This window comes from Anabrus simplex, chromosome 4 (assembly GCF_040414725.1).
Source record: "Anabrus simplex isolate iqAnaSimp1 chromosome 4, ASM4041472v1, whole genome shotgun sequence".
Lineage (NCBI taxonomy): Eukaryota > Metazoa > Arthropoda > Insecta > Orthoptera > Tettigoniidae > Anabrus > Anabrus simplex.
This window is the reverse complement of record NC_090268.1, coordinates 219,114,314-219,133,448: the sequence shown is the minus strand read 5'-3', so window position 1 is coordinate 219,133,448 and position 19,135 is coordinate 219,114,314. Positions and strand designations below refer to the sequence as shown.

The window sequence follows — 19,135 nt, the reverse complement described above, 5'->3', positions numbered from 1 at the left end:
GCACAGATAGGTCTTATGGCGACAATGGGATAGGAAAGGGCTAGGAGTGGGAAGGAAGTAGCCATGGCCTTAATTAAAGTACAGCCTCAGTGTTTGCCTGGTGTGAAAATGGGAAACCACCTTCAGAGCTGCTGACAGTGGGGTTCGAACCCACTATCTCCCGAATGCAAACACATACCTGCACGCCCCTAACCACACGGCCAACTCGGTATGTTAAACATTATATCTTACAAATAATAACTTGCAAGATTATGTATCAAGAATAAGTTTCATTGTATTTCATTTTACACGTTGACGTAGTGTCATTCAGCTATGACTAAATAAATGAAACTTGAAGGTTTAACAGATTTGTAGAATCTATCACATAATTTTCTTCAGTATTGAATAGCTGGACCTTATAATTCCCTTGTTTATTTGTGAATCTCGATTCAATACGGAACCAATAATGAAGTTTTTGACTTTAAATAAAAAATAAATATAAAAAATTCATTCAGCTAGTTTATTTTACCACATTTTTACAAGAACTAGCTGCAAAGTGTTTTGTTTTACTACATATTTTAAATGTTTTGTTTTTCATTGTTCATCTATATATATAAAATTAGAGTTTTGTCTGTACATTGCTCGCAATTTAAAAAGGATCGTATTTCTGTATCGGCCGTGTCCATAGTAACTAGGAAATGCACTTTTTAATTTTCCGTAATGTCTGTATGTATGTATGTATGTATGTATGTATGTATGTATGTATGTATGTTTGTTTGTATGTATGTACGCTGAAGGGAATTTAATGAAAATCGGTATGTAAAGTCCAGGAATAAGCTGCTACAATCTACGCCATAAATAAACTTATAAACGCTGAGAGAAATGGTTGCGGGAAGGCCTAAAATTTAATTCTCAAATATTTGTTATTAGTGGTTCTATCTTAATGAAAATCAATGAAAATTAATTTAAAACAACTAAAGGTTATATTTCTTTTAGAACTTCAAACTTAACAATTTTCCACTGAATAAATATAACAATGAAACATCAGGTACAATGACAATTTCAAAAATTGGAAAATTCAAGCTTCAGACCTTGACAATTCTGGGCTACATATTTACAATTGAAAGTGGTATTATTTAGTTAAGGGCAGAAATCCCCTAGTTCAAGAGCACTTGCTCCCTAAATACAATATCTAGCCTTTCCAGAGGCACTCTTTACTATTACCAAAACTTTGAAAAAGAGCTAACAGGCTCTCACTTTCTTCTAGCCTACTCAAGGCAACATTACATGAAAATCTGACAATCTCTGGCCTCTCAAGGCACTATTTACAAATTGAAATATTATTACACAGAGATATTTCGTACCCAACCTACAGGGCCTTTGCGAAAAAAAGAACAGGATAAATAAATGGCCCGAACACAAACTGAATGGAGGCGTACCCTGCACTGCAGATAATGGAGTATAAAATCCCACAGGGCTCTTGGCCGATGAAACTGGGGCTATTCCCACACTACTGAGGTGGCTCGAATGGAAATAACTTTAACCAGATGAGTGCTACGCCCGCCTATAGACGGGCTGACGCGGCCAGTCCACCAGTGCTACGCCCGTCTATAGACGGTGCGCGAGAATTTTAATTTTTTTGAGTTTCCCGGTTCACTTTCAAGTGCGAATTTGATCTCTGACATGTTCTGCCATCTGTCAGGCATTATGTAGAACTAACTGATCAGAGTTTATACCTTCGGGAAGTAACTTACAGAGCTTTTTGTAGACGTCTGTGGAATTCATCTGTGATGTAAACAAACATGGCGGAACAACAGTTCAGTTGCTCTTGCAGCAATGTTATTTCGGATCACAGAATCTTTCAGTTATTAACCACAGCGGAAAGTGATGACAGAGATAATTATTTTAAGGAATTGTTAAGCTATTTTGAAAGTGAAAGTGATAGAGAGAGTGCCGAAAATATTGTGAGAGAGAAACAGAGCCTCCTTCTAAACGAAAGATGAGAAACACGGTGAGTACAAAAGCTATTTTATCACTAATTTCGTGGCGGATGGATTACTTTTCTTCACCAGAGTTTCAGGTAACTGTGACAGGCTCTGAGGATCAAGTAGTGTTTGATGACAACCCGAAAATCATTGATTTTTTAGAAACTTTTGTGCCAGTGGAGTTGGTACAGATAGTTCAACAAATCGGCATCACAGACCAGTAGAAAACATTTAACTATCACCACATTCCAGGTTTGGAAAGTATTTTAAAATATCAACCTATATACTTCTAAGAAATTACATGCATTAGTTGCCTGCAGATTTTAGGAAATAATATTATTTTGGGCTCTTTACTTTTTATTAAAGATAATGCACGCATGGGCACATAGGTGTAATTTTGTTTTCTCTCAAAATAATATTGAACATAAGTGTAGGATTTTCCATTTGCATTTAGATTTATAAACAGCCAACATTTATAAACATTTTAAGCTAATCACCCCCACTGATAAGTTAATAATTGAGGCTTCTACAATTATTTTTACATACGAATGAAAAAACTCAGCACTGAGGTACCAAACAGTCAACTGGTAACTCAGCACTTAAAAGGTTAATCCATTACAGAAACGAAAGGTTGCGAAAACGTAGCCACCGCTAACCAAGATGAAGGGGAGCTCGAGAGGGTAACTCACTCTCTATCCCCGATTTACAATTAAAGATTTTATGAAGTTTTTACCTTAGCCGAAAGAAAAGTTACATTTTAGAAAAGTTTTGTTACATTATTAAAGATTCGGACCTTCCCCTTGGATTAATTAGCGGATACAGCAAGGAAGATAGAATGTATGTGGCCATTACCTTATAGATGTTCTGCTGGCCGAAGAAAGAGGCCTCCTGCCTTAACACACACACAGAAAGACGATTATCAATTGGCAAAGAAACACGAAAAGCCGCAATTTACGTACCCTCGGGGAAGGTTCGAGATAATTCAAGACTAAACCGGCCACACCCTCTCAATTTTTATTGGTTAACACGAAGTGAACAAGAAATGCAGGATTGGTTGAAAATTAATTCCAAAAATTCCTGATTGGCTAGATTCAGACCTGGCGGAAAGAAAAAGAAGTGTTGCCAACCCAAAAATAAATGAACATAGATTCAGTTATGGAAAACCTAGGAATATGAAACTTCTTTAAGTTATAAGTTCATCCACGTTGCACCAGAGTGCATGATCAAAGTTTTTTTGTAGTGATATCTGTGGAAAAATGTCCAAACTTCTTGATGTATAGCAAACAAAACCAGGAGAAATTCAATCAGTAGGAAACTTCACAACAACACAGTTACTTAATATTTCAGTGGTGACATCTTCTGATTAAAGTTTCAACTTCATATAGTATCAGTTTCACCTTTTGATCAATAGAGGAGTCTATTAGGGCGGTTATTTTAAATGAGCGGTGTTGAGGTGTACCTCCTGGTACAATTGGTATGTAAAGTCCGGGAATAAGTCGCTACAGTCCAGGCAAAAAATAATCTTATTCACGCTAATAGAAATGGTAGTTTATGGGAAGGCCTAAAATTTCATTCTCAAATATTTATGTTATTAGTGGTCCTATCTTAATGAAAATCGGTATGTAAAGTTTGGGAATAAGTCGCTACAATCCAGGCCAAAAATAATCTTAGTCACGCTGATAGAAATGGTATTATTATTTATAAATTTCAAGTATAGACAAGAAATGTGTTTTTCCACCAATCAATACACCATTTATTGTAAATAGATTACACTAGTACCGGTTTCGGCTCTTACGGCCATCATCAGCTAGTACATGATTAGTTTCCAGCCATTAGACAAATCACAGATAGAAATGGTTGTTTAGGGGAAGGCCTAAAATTTAATCCTCAAATATTTATGTTATTAGTGGTTCTATCTTAATAAAAATCGGTATCCAAAGTCAGGGAATAAGTCGCTACAATCTAGGCCGTAAATATTTTTTTTCATGCTGAGTGAAATGATACTTTTGGGGAAGGCCTAAAATTTAATTCTTTAATATTTGTGTTATTACAGGTCCTAACGACAAATTCAGGGCACTCTCTTGTCCTTGGGGTGAGAAATTGCCCCTAAAGGCGGATGAACCTATACATATTGGTCAACGGCATAGAATGGAGAAGGCAACGGGAAATCACTCCATTAAAGATCCTAAGGATATCCCAAGTAGAATGCAACCATGGAAGCTGATATTAATGAGGAAACGTTAATTACTGATCATGGATTTCAGAACTCAAGATCTGGCAGGAGAACGACTCAGGTCATTAGCAAGCAAAATCCCTCTAAAACCGCCATGAAGATGGGAACATGGAATGTATGAACGCTATTGAAATTGGGAAAACTGGATGAAGTGAAAGACCAGATGAGGAAGAATGAGATAGATATATTAGGTATCTGTGAGACAAGATGGGAAGGAAATGGAAACTTTTACAGTGGTGAGTTTAGAGTAATTTATAGTGGTGGAGAGAAAAGAGGAAAGCATGGAGTGGCAATTATAATAAGAGGAAAATGGTCAAATAATGTTTGCAGTACCTATCGACCGGTTAATGATGGTGAAAATTAATAGTACATATGTGGACTTAGTAATGATTCAGACATATTTCCCAACATCGGCTCATGACTTGGAAGGAGTGGAGACTGTGTATGAAGATATTGAAGAACTATTAAAACTAACTAAAGAAAAAGATAATGTCACAATAATGGGCGATTTTAATGCAATAGTGGGATACCATGCAGACAATAAGACAGTAGAAAATTTTGGTGTGGGGGAAACAAATGAAAGAAGTGAAACTTTGGTAGATTTCTGCAGTCAAAATGATATGGTTATTACAAACACATTATTTGAAGTTCCTCTTAGAAGAAGGTACACGTGGAAGGCGTCAGACAAAAGATGATTTCAGTTAGATTATATACTAATGAAGCAAAGATACAGGAATCAGATAAAATCATGCCACAGCTACCCAGGTCCTGATACAGTTAGTGACCATACACTTGTGTTAGCCAAGTGCAACATTAGATTTAAAAGAACCAAAAGATCTATCAAAAAGAAGTTGAGACTAGAAGGACTGAAAGAATCAGCAACAAAGGCGGCTTGTGAAGAACGAACCAATTAAGTAGATAATGGAAGTGATGAGCCAATGCAGTGGAATAACATCAAGATAAGGATAATTGAAGGGAAAAGGAAATTGGAGCCCAGAAAACCTTGGATGACAGAAGAAATACTAAACCTAATTCAAGAAAGGAATAAGCTCAGGAAGGAAAACAATGTAGATGACTACATAAGGATTAAAAATCAGATCACAACCAAATGCACAGAAGAAAAAGAGAAATGGACCAAAAACATTGCTGAAGAGATAGAAGAAGATATAAAAAAGGGAAAACAGGATCAAGTTTATAAGAAAATCAGTTTCCTTCAGTACAAAAATAGAACTAAATCTGCAGTAGTAAAAAAACAAGGAAGGAATGTTACTGATAAATAACGATAAGATATGTGCTCGACGGAAAGAATATATAGAAGAACTGTACGATGATAAGGACTTCAAAAATGACAATAAGCTAATTGAGGTGTAGATGACATCCCAGCAGAATTACTGAAAAATTTAGGTATCAACATGAAAGACCACTTATTCAGAGTAATAAATGAATGCTACGAAAGAGGAATCATGCCAGCACTATCAATATTAACACATGCCTCCAAGATACTCCTTAACATAGTTAAGAACAGAATAAAAGGAAAAATAGATAAGTATGTTGGAGAAGACCAGTTTTGGATTTAGAGAAGGCAGAGGAACAAGAGAAGCAATTCTGGCCTTAAGCATGTTATTGGAGAGAAGGAGGGAAATGAATAGAATGACTTATCTTACCTTCATTGACTTAGAAAAAGCTTTTGACAGTGTGAACTGGGAACCACTGTTTAGAACTATGAGGAGAATAGGACTGGACTGGAAGGATAGAAGAATGATTAATCAGCTGTATCTTAACCAAAGCACAAAAATAATCATCAATCAGGTAGAAGAAAAGGCCAGGATTAGGAAAGGAGTTAGACAAGGTTGTCCCGTATCACCGTATTTATTTAATATGTTCATTGAGGAAGCTATTCAGATCATGAAGGAGAAGACAAAGGGATTAAAAATCAATCGTGAACGGATACATTGTATCAGATTTGCAGATGATATCGTATTAATTGGTGACTCAGAAAAAGAAATGAATAGAATGCTGAAAGTCCTCTCAGGCACTCTTAAACTATGGAAATTAAAAGTAAACAAACGGAAAGCGAAAGTAATGGTAGTACGGAAAAATATGGAAGAAATTAACCCATGAACGCCTAGCGTTGCATATGTGCAACGGTGTGCCGGTGCTCGTTTCTTTCAATGTATGAAGTTGTTTTCCACTAAAAGAATAAAAATTGCGTGCTTATTCGGTAAGGGAAGTGTTGTGCTTTGTTACGAGTCGGCTAATCAGTAGTCACTGCTTGATTGTTGACGAGGTGTATGTTTGAAGTTCGCCGTGTGTTCCAGCAATCACAATGGCATACCGTAAGAGGTAAGATTCGCCATATAATTTTATGATTTAGAAATAATTAACCTCTTTTAGGAAATGCAGGAAGTAAATTCATCGGAGATTGAATTTAGCACGATTCCTTTTACAGTTAATAACTCGTGAGCGAGTGAGATCCACATATTCCCGGCGTTGCATATTCGCAACGCTAGGCGGATCCGTTGTCAAATCACTTCCTCATTTACCAATATGTTATTGAAGGGTTTGTTATTGACGTAACAACCCTTCGTTGCTGTGCATGCAATTCAAGTTCATATACCAGTTTTGTGATGCATATTATCTGGTCAAGAGGTTTTCCAGGGCAGATAAGAAAGTCATCATGGTAGAACGCCCTGCACTATTAGGAATTTATAATACATGTATGGGAGGAACAGATCTCATGGACGAGAGCGTCAACAGATTCTGCGTGGCAGTTAGGAGCAAAAAATGGTGGTGAGCAATTTTTTCCTGGATTTTAGACGTCGGCCTGCAAAATGCTTGGTACCTCAGCAACATGTCACGGCCTATAATGACGCAGCTTCAGTTCAAGCTGGAACTGGCGACATACTAAGTCAAATCCTACGGCACGGAGCCCAGGGGAGCGGGGCGCCCATCGCTCTCGCGTGCGGGGGAAGGTCGCATACATGAAGTTGTACGGCACGACGGGCGAGACCACCTTGTGATGTATATCCCAGACAATAAAAGAAGACGGTGTGCATATGAGAAATGCTCTAGCATAGTCCGTACAGGGTGTGTAAAGTGTGAAGTTGGGCTCTGCATAAGTTGCTTCATTCCGTTCCACATAAAGGGACATGCAGATCACTGAGGCTTCAGAGAAACCCACAGCAAATGATCACACCAGTAAACTGAAGAATTCTGAATACCCTGTCAGTTTTCAATATCATTTTCCAATAAATATATTTATTTTGATTACCATATGTATATGTAATAGGTACTGTAAATAATGTCTTACTGTATATAAACTATTTTATTTTTATCTCTTAGTAAATAATCAACTCAGCAATAACTTATATCTTCTTCTCCACGCTCACTGTCCTCTTATTTTCATTATTTTCTCGAAGAAAACAACATGTGTTGGTACCTTGCAGACTTCTACTTAAGTGCCTAGCGTTGGATATATGTGTTTGCTTCAAAATAATGGATATTACTTGAATAATACCCTATCGTAAGAATGTTTATGAAGAAAAATTGAACATTTCAAAAAATAAAAAATTCGGACGTTCAAGGGTTAAAACCAATATCAAAATTGATGACGTCAGAATTGATCAGGTCAAACAATTCTGTTATCTGGGTAGTATGATAACAGAGGATAATAGATGCTTCCTGGAAGTAAAGAGAAGAATAGCATTGGCAAAACAGGCATTTATGAGCAAGAAAAACATTTTAACCAGCACACACATGAATATAGATGTCAGAGAATCCTTTGCAAAATCATTTGTATGGAGTACACTTCAGTATAGAAGCGAGAGTTGGACTCTGGGTAAACTAGAAAGGAATCAACTTGAAGCTGCTGAAATGTGGATATGGCGGAAAATGACCAGAACGAGCTGGATGGAAAGAAAAACCAACCTGGAAGTCCTAAGGGAAGTTAAAGAAGAGAGAAGATTTTTAAACGAAATGGAAAACAGGAAATTAAAATGTATTGGATATGTCATCAGACACAATACTTTCATCACTAACATACTTGAAGGGAAAGTGCTGGGAAAGAAAGGCAGAGGAAGACCTAGGATGAAGTATTTGGATGACATCAAGAAGAGGTTAGGTTGTGTCACTTACATTGAACTGAAACAAACAGCCAATGAAAGAAAAGAGTGGTTGCATCGACAAGGCATTAGCCTTTAGAAGATTGATTGATTGATTGATTGATTGATTGATTGATTGATTGATTGATTGATTGATTGATTGATTGAACGACAAATAACTTTAGTTATATAGTATATAACTTTAGTTATATAGTATTAAATTTTATATATATAGATTTCCGATCATTTAGGTCTTATACATTTTTACCGTACCGGCTATGATAACAGAGATATACATGAATTTGGATTTTTGTTGCTTAGTCCATATCAGCGCCGAGTCACAAGAAAATAGGTAAACAGAATTGAATGAAAATTGGTATGTTAAGTTGGGGAGTAAGGAACTACAGTCTACGCTATAAATAATTTTGTAAGACACCCTAATATCAGAGAGTGAAAAGAAAACTAAATGTGAATGCCTACTGTACAGAAAGCTCATAGCATTGATTAACAACAACCATTGTTTGTTGTGATGTGCTTTGTGTCTCTTTTGCCACTCATCTCCGATAGATGGGATTACTGCTGTATACAGAGTTTTTTTTTTTAATTTGCTTTCGTTGCACCAACGCAGATAGGTCTTGTGACGATTGGATAGGAAAGGGCTCGGAATGGGAAGGAAGCTGCCCTGGCCTTAATTACGTTACAGCCCCAGCATTTGCCTTGTGTGAAAATAGGAGACCACGGAAAACCATCTTCAGGCCTGTCGACAGTGGGGTTCGAACCCATTATCTCCGGAATGCAAGCTCACAGCTGCGTGCCCTTAACCGCACAGCCAACTCGCCCGGTCGTACCGAGTATAACAGCCTGCCTGAATATTGGCGGGAAGTAGCTGGGGAGTTAGTTAACTGTCTTCTTTAGCATGCCATTCCTCTGGTTCATAAATTTTCTGATACTACCGGTACGTAACAAACTGGTTCATCATAGAATTCAAGCTATTCACTGTCTACTCTGAGGCACTGATTGGAATGAGCAGTGTACATATTTAATGGAATATGGCAGAGGAGTGTTCATGGCTGTCTGCAGCCTGTTCTTTCCAGAACTGGAACTTTGGACTGTTAGTTCGGAATTGCTAGGCGGGCAATAATTCCATTGTGGAGATTTATCTCCTGTATGCAGTTATCAGACTGTGCCTCATATATAGGCTTCTGATAAGCTCACCTGCATACACCCAGCATCAGTGGCTAGGGTCTGACACATCCCACTCTGACGAGTCTAGTGTCGGACCTAAGACGAAATGCTGGTTAATAGAGCAAACGCCTGTAAAGCCTTACATCTGATATGCCGTAATACTATTCATTAAAAGTGAGAAAATGTGTGGATTTTCATTTGATCGAGTATTTTATATGATAACATCGCCTTTAATCGCTATATTCCTACTGACTTTTTGTAATGGCCTAAGTTGACTTCGGTTAGGAAAACCACGAAGACAGTCTTTCTGAGAATCTCATAGCGGAGATTAACAACTAGTTGAATAACATCAACTAGTTATTCAATAATTTGCCATTTTATGGTTAATGTTATGGCATTTCCTCGTAATGTAAGGTCGAAATTAGTCCCTATGATGTTAAATCGTTTTAACAGGTGTAATGAATAGGTGGACTCTTTCCTATCTTATTATATAATGATACATCTCGTAACAGGAAAGGAGGTGGGATGGCCATGGCTTGATGATGTGTGATCATAAACCAATGCACAGCTAGGGCCAGAGCTCATGTTTCTTCAAATCATTGTTAACCAACAGAAACTTCTGATAGTTGTTGTATACAAGCTGCCCAAATATGTCTGAATTCAAATTCTGTTCATATGACTTGCTGCCTAGTTATGAGCATATTATTGCTATGGGAGACTTTAACACACACGTACTTACTCAAACATATGAAACTAAATAATTTATTCACACGTTTTCTTCCTCTGTTATGATCGTCTGTCTAGAGCCTACAAATCACTTTTTCACAGATAACTATGCAACACACACATTCATTGACCACATTGTGACAAATAACCCAGACAAAGTTGTGACTCACATCTAGATTCCATTCACAGCCATCTCCACTCATAACCTTATCTACCTGTCCTACTCCCCCTGAATGCTAAAATATAATCTTAAGTATGTTATTTCTGGAAACACAAAAGGCATTAACTGGATAATGCTTACAATCTACCCTGGAATGACATACTCCTATTGGACGATATAGACGTGAAAGTGGATAAGTTTAACTCCCTTGTAAACATTCCACATGATAAACACACAACTAAACGACAGATAAAAGTTACTTGTCCATCTTGTCCATAGCTAAATAGTGAAATTAAAAACACGATGGCTCACCGCGTTGCAGTTTTTGGGCACTTAAAATGATCTCGTGACCAAAGTGTATAAGGTGTTACAGGAAATACAGATATGGATGTAGAGGAATACCTTGAATATCTGGAAGGCCATGTACAGGACAAACGAGTTGTGATCATAGGAGACATGAATGCCTAAGTAGGTCAGGAAAGAAAAGGAGATGAAGAGAATGTAGGACCATTTGTATATAGGAAGAGAAACAAGGCTGGAGATATTCTGGTAGACTTTTGTAGAATAAATGAGCTGATCATTGGTAACACATGGTTTCAAAAGAAAAACAGTCAGAAGATAAGATAGAGCTGGGATAACAAAATCAAAACTCTGATAGATTACATTTTGGTTGAGAAAGGTAACAGGAAAATGTTGATAGATGTAACAGCCCTCCCAAATGAATCTCTTGAAGGAGATCAGAGTTGTGATAGAAAAGTTAAAAGATGGTTAAGATACAAAAGATGACTCAGATTAGGCAGAGAAAGCTAAGGGTGTGGAAATTGCAGGAGAAGGAAATAAATGAAGAGTTCCAGGCACACGTTACAAGTATACCTAAGGAAGACATCGGAAGGTTCGAAGAAGAATGGGCGTACTTTAAAACAGTCCTGGTGGAGTCTGCAGAAAAGACCTGTGGAAGAGTATCAGGAAGGAAGAAAGATCAAGAAACGCCCTGGTGGAATGACAAGGTGAAAGATACTGTTAAACAGAAGAAACGAGCTTAGAAAAAATGCTTGAGAAACAGAATGCAAAACAGAATACAGGCACTGCAAGAAGGAATGCTCCAAGGTGGTTCATGAAGAGAAAAAGAAATGCTTGCAAAAATTCACTGAATCTCTGCAAGAAGATGCAACTGAAAGCAAAAGGATCTTATTCCAGTGGGTAAAAAAGAAGAAAAACCCAGGTGAATGTGCTAACTTCATTAAAAATGAACAGGAGGAAGTGATGACACAGAAGCAAGATATATTGCAGAGGTAAGAAAAATACTTTGAACAGCTTTACACTGTGCAAAATATCTCAGTACAAGGAGAAATCGAAGAACCAGATTTACTGCAGGTAGAAGATAAGGAAAACGAGGTATCCATGGCAGGCATTGTGCGGGCCACTAAAAGGATGAAACGAGGCAAGACACTGGATTTGACGAGGTTACTATAGAAATGATAATAGCAGCTGGAGCAATGGTCTACAGCGGTTCTGTAGACTCTTTGGAGTGATATGGAGAGAAAAGACTGTTCCAAAATAGTGGACGAAAGGGGTCATTATACCTATTTTCAAGAAAGGAGACAGGAAGCAGAGAGAGTAGAGGGAAAATTGGCAGAACACCAGTATGGATTCATAAGAGGGAGGTCCACATTTGACCTAATATTTACATTGTGTCAAAAGATGGAAAGATATTGGGAATCTGGAAAAGACATGATAGTAATGTTTCTAGATGTTGAAAAGGCATATGACAGCGTCCCAAGGAATTTGGTATGGAAAACATTGACAGAGGCATAGTTTGGGAAGGAAACAGTGCAGATGGTAATAGCATTGTATCAAAATTGCGAAAGCTGTGTTAGAACCAAATTGGGTCAAACAATGGATCAGAGTTGAGATAGGCTTAAGACAGGGAAGTGTATTGTTGTCCTTACTCTTCATTATCATCATGGATAGAATTCTACATAATGTCCAGGCGAAGATGATGGGCGAGCAAGTAAAGTCTATGCTCTTTGCTGATGATGATATAGTTTGGGATGATAATGAAGAGGAAGTACAGACACATGTTGATTTATGGAATCAAGAGAGAAGAAATTTTTGAATGAAGATTAGTGCTGCGAAAAGCCATACTTGTTTGAGAGACTTTCTATGGAACAAAATGCAAGAAGGTTTTATCCTTGTCCTATTTTAAACCTATACTGAGCTATGCTTCAGCAGCCTGGATGTTGACTAAGCGGAACCAAAGTAGGATACAAGCAGCTGAAATGAGGTTCTTGAAGCATACAGAGAAAGACAAGAGATAGAATACGAAATAAGGATAAGCGTGGGAGTGTGTAAACTTCAAGAAGAGATTGATATTGCAAAGCTGAATGGTTTGGGCACTTGGTGAGAATGCCAGGAGATAGAATACCATAGAGAACATTCATGGTTACAGAGATTGCAAAAAGGCATAGGGGATGGCCTAGAATGAGATGGAAGAGCTCTGTTGTGGACTGTATTGCAAATAGAGAAGTCGATAGCAATAAAGTACTAGAAGAGGAGTGGTGGAAAGATCGAGTGAGATGGAGGCCTTTGGTACACTACTCTACCTAGAGAGAATCTAGAAAAGGGAATGGATGAAGAAGAAGATTCTGTAACAAATATTCCTATCTCCAGATTCTCACATCCATGACCCAAGACAGGAAGTTCTTCTGCTGCCATTCAAGACTAATAAACTTGTAATTTTGCTGTCTTATTTCACATATATAGCTTTTGTAGACCTGGAAAAAGCTTTTGACAATGTTCAGTGGAAAAGACTGTTCAAAATTATGAAGGACAATCATTTGGACTGGAAAGACAGAAAAGCAATACTTAACCTCTACATCAATCAAAGAATAAACATCAAAAGTAATGATAAAGTATGCAAGGTGAGAATCAGGAAAGGAGTAAGACAGGGGTGTTCGTTATCACCATTTCTATTTAATCTGTACATTGAAGAGGCCATGAAAATTTTTAAATCCAAAACACCTGGCCTTAAAATAAATGGAACAACTTTACACTGTATTAGATTTGCCGATGATATTGCACTTCTGGCTGACAATGAGAAGAACATGCAGATCATGCTCAACAAATTAACATCCATCTTAAAAGATTTCCAACTTAACATTAATGTAAATAAAACTAATGTTATGGTTCTAAGGAAATCTAAAATGAAGCCAGAGGCACAGCTCAGAATTGGAAATATTTTATTAAAACAGGTGCACAAGTTCTGCTACTTACGATCAGTTATTACCGATGACAACAGATGCACTGTGGAAATAAAAAGGAGGATTTCCCTGTGTAAGAAAGCCTTTGAGGAGAAGAAGCAGCTCTTAACTAATAAATCCTTAAATACTGAACAAAAGAAATTATTTATCAAAACGTTCATTTGGAGTGTGCTGTTATACGGCTGTGAAGATGGACTCTCTTGAAGGAGGACGTGAAACGACTAGAGGCAGTGGAAATGTGGCTATGGAGGAAGATGACAAAAACTAGCTGGATTGAGAAAACTAATGAAGCAGTGCTTAGAGAAATAAACACCCAGAGACATTTAATAACAACGATAAAAAGGAGAAAAGCATCACTTTTCGGTCACATTCTCCGGCATAATAACTTCATAAAGAACTTGTTCGAAGGCAAGGTGATGGGAAAGAAAGCCAGGGGGAAACCACGGAAGAAGATCATTGAAGAGGTAGTTGAGATGATGGGATGCCAAGGTTATGGAGAGATGAAAAGGATCGCAGAGAGAAAAGATCAATGGTTGCAGCGACAAGGCGAAGGCTTTAGATAATGATGATTTCACAAGAACTGACCAGTACATCCTGCCAGCACGTATTCTGAGAAAAGGTGCAAATAACATTTCCCACACAGCACCCTTTCACCCCCCGCCTGCAGTGGTATCAACTTACCAAACATGTAACAACCACTGATTACAGTGGGATCGCCACTTCCTTACAAGAATAGATTCCTCTATTTCTGCCATTGTCGACTCTATTTCAGCCAGGCCGCTGCAGTCGGTCCAAAGACAGTGAGTGAACTGGTGAATTCTAGTGCGCGTTTAGTGGAAGCGGTTAGTCCGATTTACAATGAACTGATGCAGTACAAGTATCGCCATACACATGTATAAGTGGCGTATATAAGTGGTAAAAAGAAATCCCATGGAAGTTATTTATCGAGTGCTTGCCTGTCTTGGAAGATATTCAGTTGTAATAGAGAACAAGATTCAAATTTAATCAAAGTATATTGTTCTTTCATTTCAACTTCTGCTCGCACCAGCAACATTAACTCTACACCCAAAAGCAAAGTGCATAAATATCAAGACGATTGATTATCTGAAATTAGGCTTTACCAGCATTCCTTTGAATAATAGATAGAAGCATGAATACTATAGATCTCATGATCCGTTTTTGTACTAAGCAGCCTATAAAAAGTGCTAAGAAAGAAAGAAATATGGGGGGGGGGGGGGGGTGACGCTAGATATTTCATGTTTCCAAAGGGAGTTGCTAACTCAATACCCCACTAACCATTTACCTGACCAACAACATTTCATCCCTTTACTACTAATAAAGTTAATAAGTATTATATCAGATCAAAAGCCAGAGGGGTGGATGACATCCCTTTACCTTTTGTACACAACATTTTAAACTATATCCTTCACTATGGAAACTAGCAATTGTTGTGCCTGTGGCTAAGAAATTTGACCTCTCCCAACCATCTGACTACAGACTACTGGGCGAATTAGCCATGTGGTTTGGGGCGTGCAGCTGTGAGCTTGCATCCAGGAGATAGTGGGTTTGAATCCCACTGTCGGCAGCCCTGAAAATGGTTTTCCATGGTTTCCCATTTTCACACCAGGCAAATGCTGGGGCTGTGCCTTAATTAAGGCCAAGGCCGCTTCCTTCTCACCACGAACCTGCTACGCCTAGGCATAGCAGGGGGAGAGGTGATTCTCCCAACTGGCGCGTCCCAGGTGGCGGATAGGGGGGTCCTAACCGGCTTGCCGGCGGACTTGAGGGAAATAAAATACCTCTCGCGGACCAAACACACACCCCCTGTGGGTGGGGGAGGCTGATGAATAATACACCCACGGTATCCCCTGCCTGTCGTGAGAGGCGGCTAAAAGGGGCGACCAAGGGATGATGGAATTAGAACCATGAAACTACTTTTGATTCGTACCATCACGCGGGGAACACCATGGGTTGCCTGTACTTGCGAGTTGTACCACTATGTTCGGTACGAAATGGGTTTGTGTTTAGTAGTAGTCATGAGCATGGCCTGGGGGTTTCCAGTACCCGTGCGTCGTACCCATGTGAGCACCACCGCGGTTCTGGGCGTAGCCTGTGAGTTGTACCACTATATGAGCGACACCGTGGGTCTGCGTTGCCTTTGATTAGTATCCACTCTGTGAGGAACACCACGGGGCCCGTGGGACCGGCATCCGTGCCTAGTACACCTAGGTGAGGAAACTCATTGGTTTGCGTTGGCTCTGAGTGGCGCCATTGTGTGAGAAACACCATAGGTCTGCGTTACCTGTACGAAGTACAATACTTGTGAGTAGTACCGTCTTGTGTGGAACACCGTGAGTTTCGCTACTTTTGATTAGTACCCCAACATGCCAATACCATGGTTCTACTTTACTCGTGACATGTACCATTCTGTGGGGCCTTAGACATGAATTTTGTACCCCTTTCGACATCAAGCATCATCGTGCTTTATGAGTGGTCCCTTGGTCAGTAATCAATTATGTATGATCTTTGAGTCTGATCCACTGTATTTTGGTTGTTTGTTTCCTTTTTTGTTTTGTTTTTTTTGTTGGGTTCACGTCCATCCGTTCATTCTTCATGACGACATTATTATTTTTTTGGTCAGTGGATGAATTTGACATTTTTGTTCTTTCATTTCGTACCATTAGGGGCCGATGACCTCGATGTTAGGCCCCTTTAAACAACAAGCATCATCATCAGCTTCCTTCTCACTCCTAGGCCTTCCCTATTCCATCGTCACCTAAGACCTATTTGTATCGGTGTGGCGTAAAACAAAGAGTAAAAAAAAGAAATCTACAGACTAATTGCTCTTCTCTCTGCAATTTCTAAAGCACTTACACGTCTGGTTCATGAGCAGATGTTGAAATATTTAAACGACCATTTTCTCTTAGACCCATTGCGATCTGGCTTTGAGAAGGGACACATCACTGTAACAGCCCTGCTCAAAGTGACTGAGGATGGAAGACGTGCAGTGGACCAAATGCTGGTGACAGTACTTACTCTCCTCAATTTCTGTTGCGTATTTGACACAATGAACATCTGGGTTTTATTACACAGGATGAAATCTTACCTCTTTGACCAACAAACTATTGATTTCTTTTCATCCTATCTCAAAAATTCCAAGGCCCTTTGCTTTTTATGTTAATTTTCAAGGACTTTTGCTTTTTAATTTGTACATACGTGACATTTCATCTAATTTAAAGAATTGTAGCTACTATCTCTATGTGGAGACTTAAACATATATTGTCATTGTACGACCTCTGTTTTACATCAAGCCGTAAGAGACATCAACACTGACCTTCAGCAGCTTAATTCCCTCCTCCTTAATTAACCCCTCTAAGACCCAATCAGTCACTATTGGATCTCAAAAATTGTTGACTTCACTATGAGACAAAACTATTCCTCCATGGCAGAGTTATCCTATTCGGTTAAAATGTAAAAATCTTGAAGTGACAGTGAACAAAACTTCAAATTGGTCTGAACATAATTAAAACTGTTTGTAAAAAAATAGTTTTGATGCTTCATTCTCTTAAAAGAAACAGCAATGTTTTACCCTGATGTGTGAGAGTCAAATTCATTCAGTTACTTGTGCTTCCCATCCTCAACTAATGTGACTTTATTCTTGTAGACACATCAAAGGAGCAGACTTTGAAACTTTAGCGAGCATTTGATTGTTGCCTAAAATTTATGTACAATCTGAGTTATGATACATGTCATCCTATACCATCACTTTATTTCATGGCTGAAACCTTATAAACAATAAATTTATCACGTACTGATATAGATGTATTGGCTGCTCACTGAAGGCAGACCACTATACATTTCATTCCAACTTAAGCACTTGGAAATCATTTGGAGATTGAAATATTTCCTTATACATCCTGACATACTTCTGGGAATAATGGGAAATGTGGAAGAATGCTCTGTGTGTTGACATGAGCGATTGTAAGAACGTAGTATAAGACGAGGTGAGAGATGGGCCGAGGGGAGGAAATGCTGGAAACTAACGGCTACTTGCTGCCAACTTTAAATTTGACTATCTCTAGATATAAATTAATATCTAAAACTGAAATTACTGACTAACATTTAAAGCTATACCCATTAGTAGGAAAGCTAAGTTCTTTATATAGAGTAACAATCTATTTGTATTGCTTGGGTAGGAATGAAGTATGGTTGTTTGTTTTCAGGAAGCCTGTACGATACTGCTGCTATGTATGCGATATTGGCGTGATTTCCAAATACTACCTCAAGCTGCACATGAAGATTCATACAAGAGAGCGTCCCTTTGCTTGCAATCATTGCCAGAAAACTTTTTGCCGCAAGTCTGTTCTAAATGGTCACCTTCTTCTTCATCAAGTTCAAACAGAGTTTAAGTGTACAGAATGTGACAAAACCTACAGCAACGAACGAGAGTATGTTCGCCATATGAAGACACACCATATTTTCTGGCCCTTCTCGTGCGAGCAGTGTGGGCAAAGTTTCAAAAGCTCTGCTCTCTTGGGCAAACACAAGGATACCCATTTGGAGGATAACAAACGGAAGCGTACCCAGGTGGAGAATAACAAACGGAAGAGTACCCGTGTGGAGGATAACAAACGCAAGCATGCTCCCGTAGAGGATAAGAAACGTAAGCGTACCCATGTGGAAGATGACGAAGGCAAGCAGACCCATGTGGAGGAAGTAACATATGCATGTTCTTTTTGTGTGAAGGAGTTTGCAGACAGGGACTCATTGGATCAACACATGGAAACGCATGTTGAGGTAATGCCATACAGGTGTGAACTCTGCAAGAAACAGTTCAAGCTCAGGATACAGTTGAGGATGCATCGGTGCCAGAGGCAGCAGGAAAACAAGATGGGCCTGCGGTCTTCATTAAAATAACCTTGGATTGTGTTTCTAAATTCAGGATGTGGAACTTGTTTACAGAAGGTACCAACTCCATCTGAACTAATTTTACAGAAGGTTGAAAAAACAATTGGCGCATGCAATTGACGTGACCGTGGCTATTGTTCCCTCCATCCCAGATTCTGTATTACCTTTTGTAATGTCATTATTCTAGAAGTATATTTGGATTTGGTACCTTTTTTGAAACAAATGAAGATTTGATACATTTTGAGATAAATTTTCTGCTTAAATAGGCTACATGTACAGTACTTGTGTGAATAAAGCTATTTCTTTTTTTTTTTTTTTTACTTCAAAGAAAGGTCACTTTTATGTCAAAACAAGTTATTTTGTATGCTCACTGAACACAGTCTTCTTAAACAACTGAACTGTTTTCATTTGTAGAAGGTGATTTTAACATGACAAGGCAGCTTTTTACTTTTCCTTTATGTTTGCTATTGCTTTGCCCACCTTACCTTATGTTGACAGACTGTAAACAACATGAAGCCCTACTAAACTGACTTTGCTTGAATTGTCAGTCTTATAGCCTCTTTATGGTTGGTACCGAATATTGTCAATTCAAGATTCAA

The 19,135-nt window shown here is 38.5% G+C and overlaps 1 protein-coding gene across 3 annotated transcripts in view; it reads left to right on the top strand.

The window, feature by feature from the left end:
• LOC136872593 (zinc finger protein interacting with ribonucleoprotein K-like) overlaps window positions 1-18,849 on the top strand; it is an 84,065-nt gene extending 65,216 nt beyond the window's left edge. For 2 of the 3 annotated variants that reach the window (XM_067146390.2, XM_067146391.2), the window contains exon 3: window positions 17,852-18,849. In XM_067146390.2, coding sequence (XP_067002491.2) covers window positions 17,852-18,545 — 694 coding nt within the window. In that variant the 3' untranslated portion in view covers window positions 18,546-18,849. The remainder of the gene's footprint in view (window positions 1-17,851) is intronic. The other variant, XM_067146393.2, reaches the window with a different exon arrangement.
• Window positions 18,850-19,135: the final 286 nt, after the last annotated feature.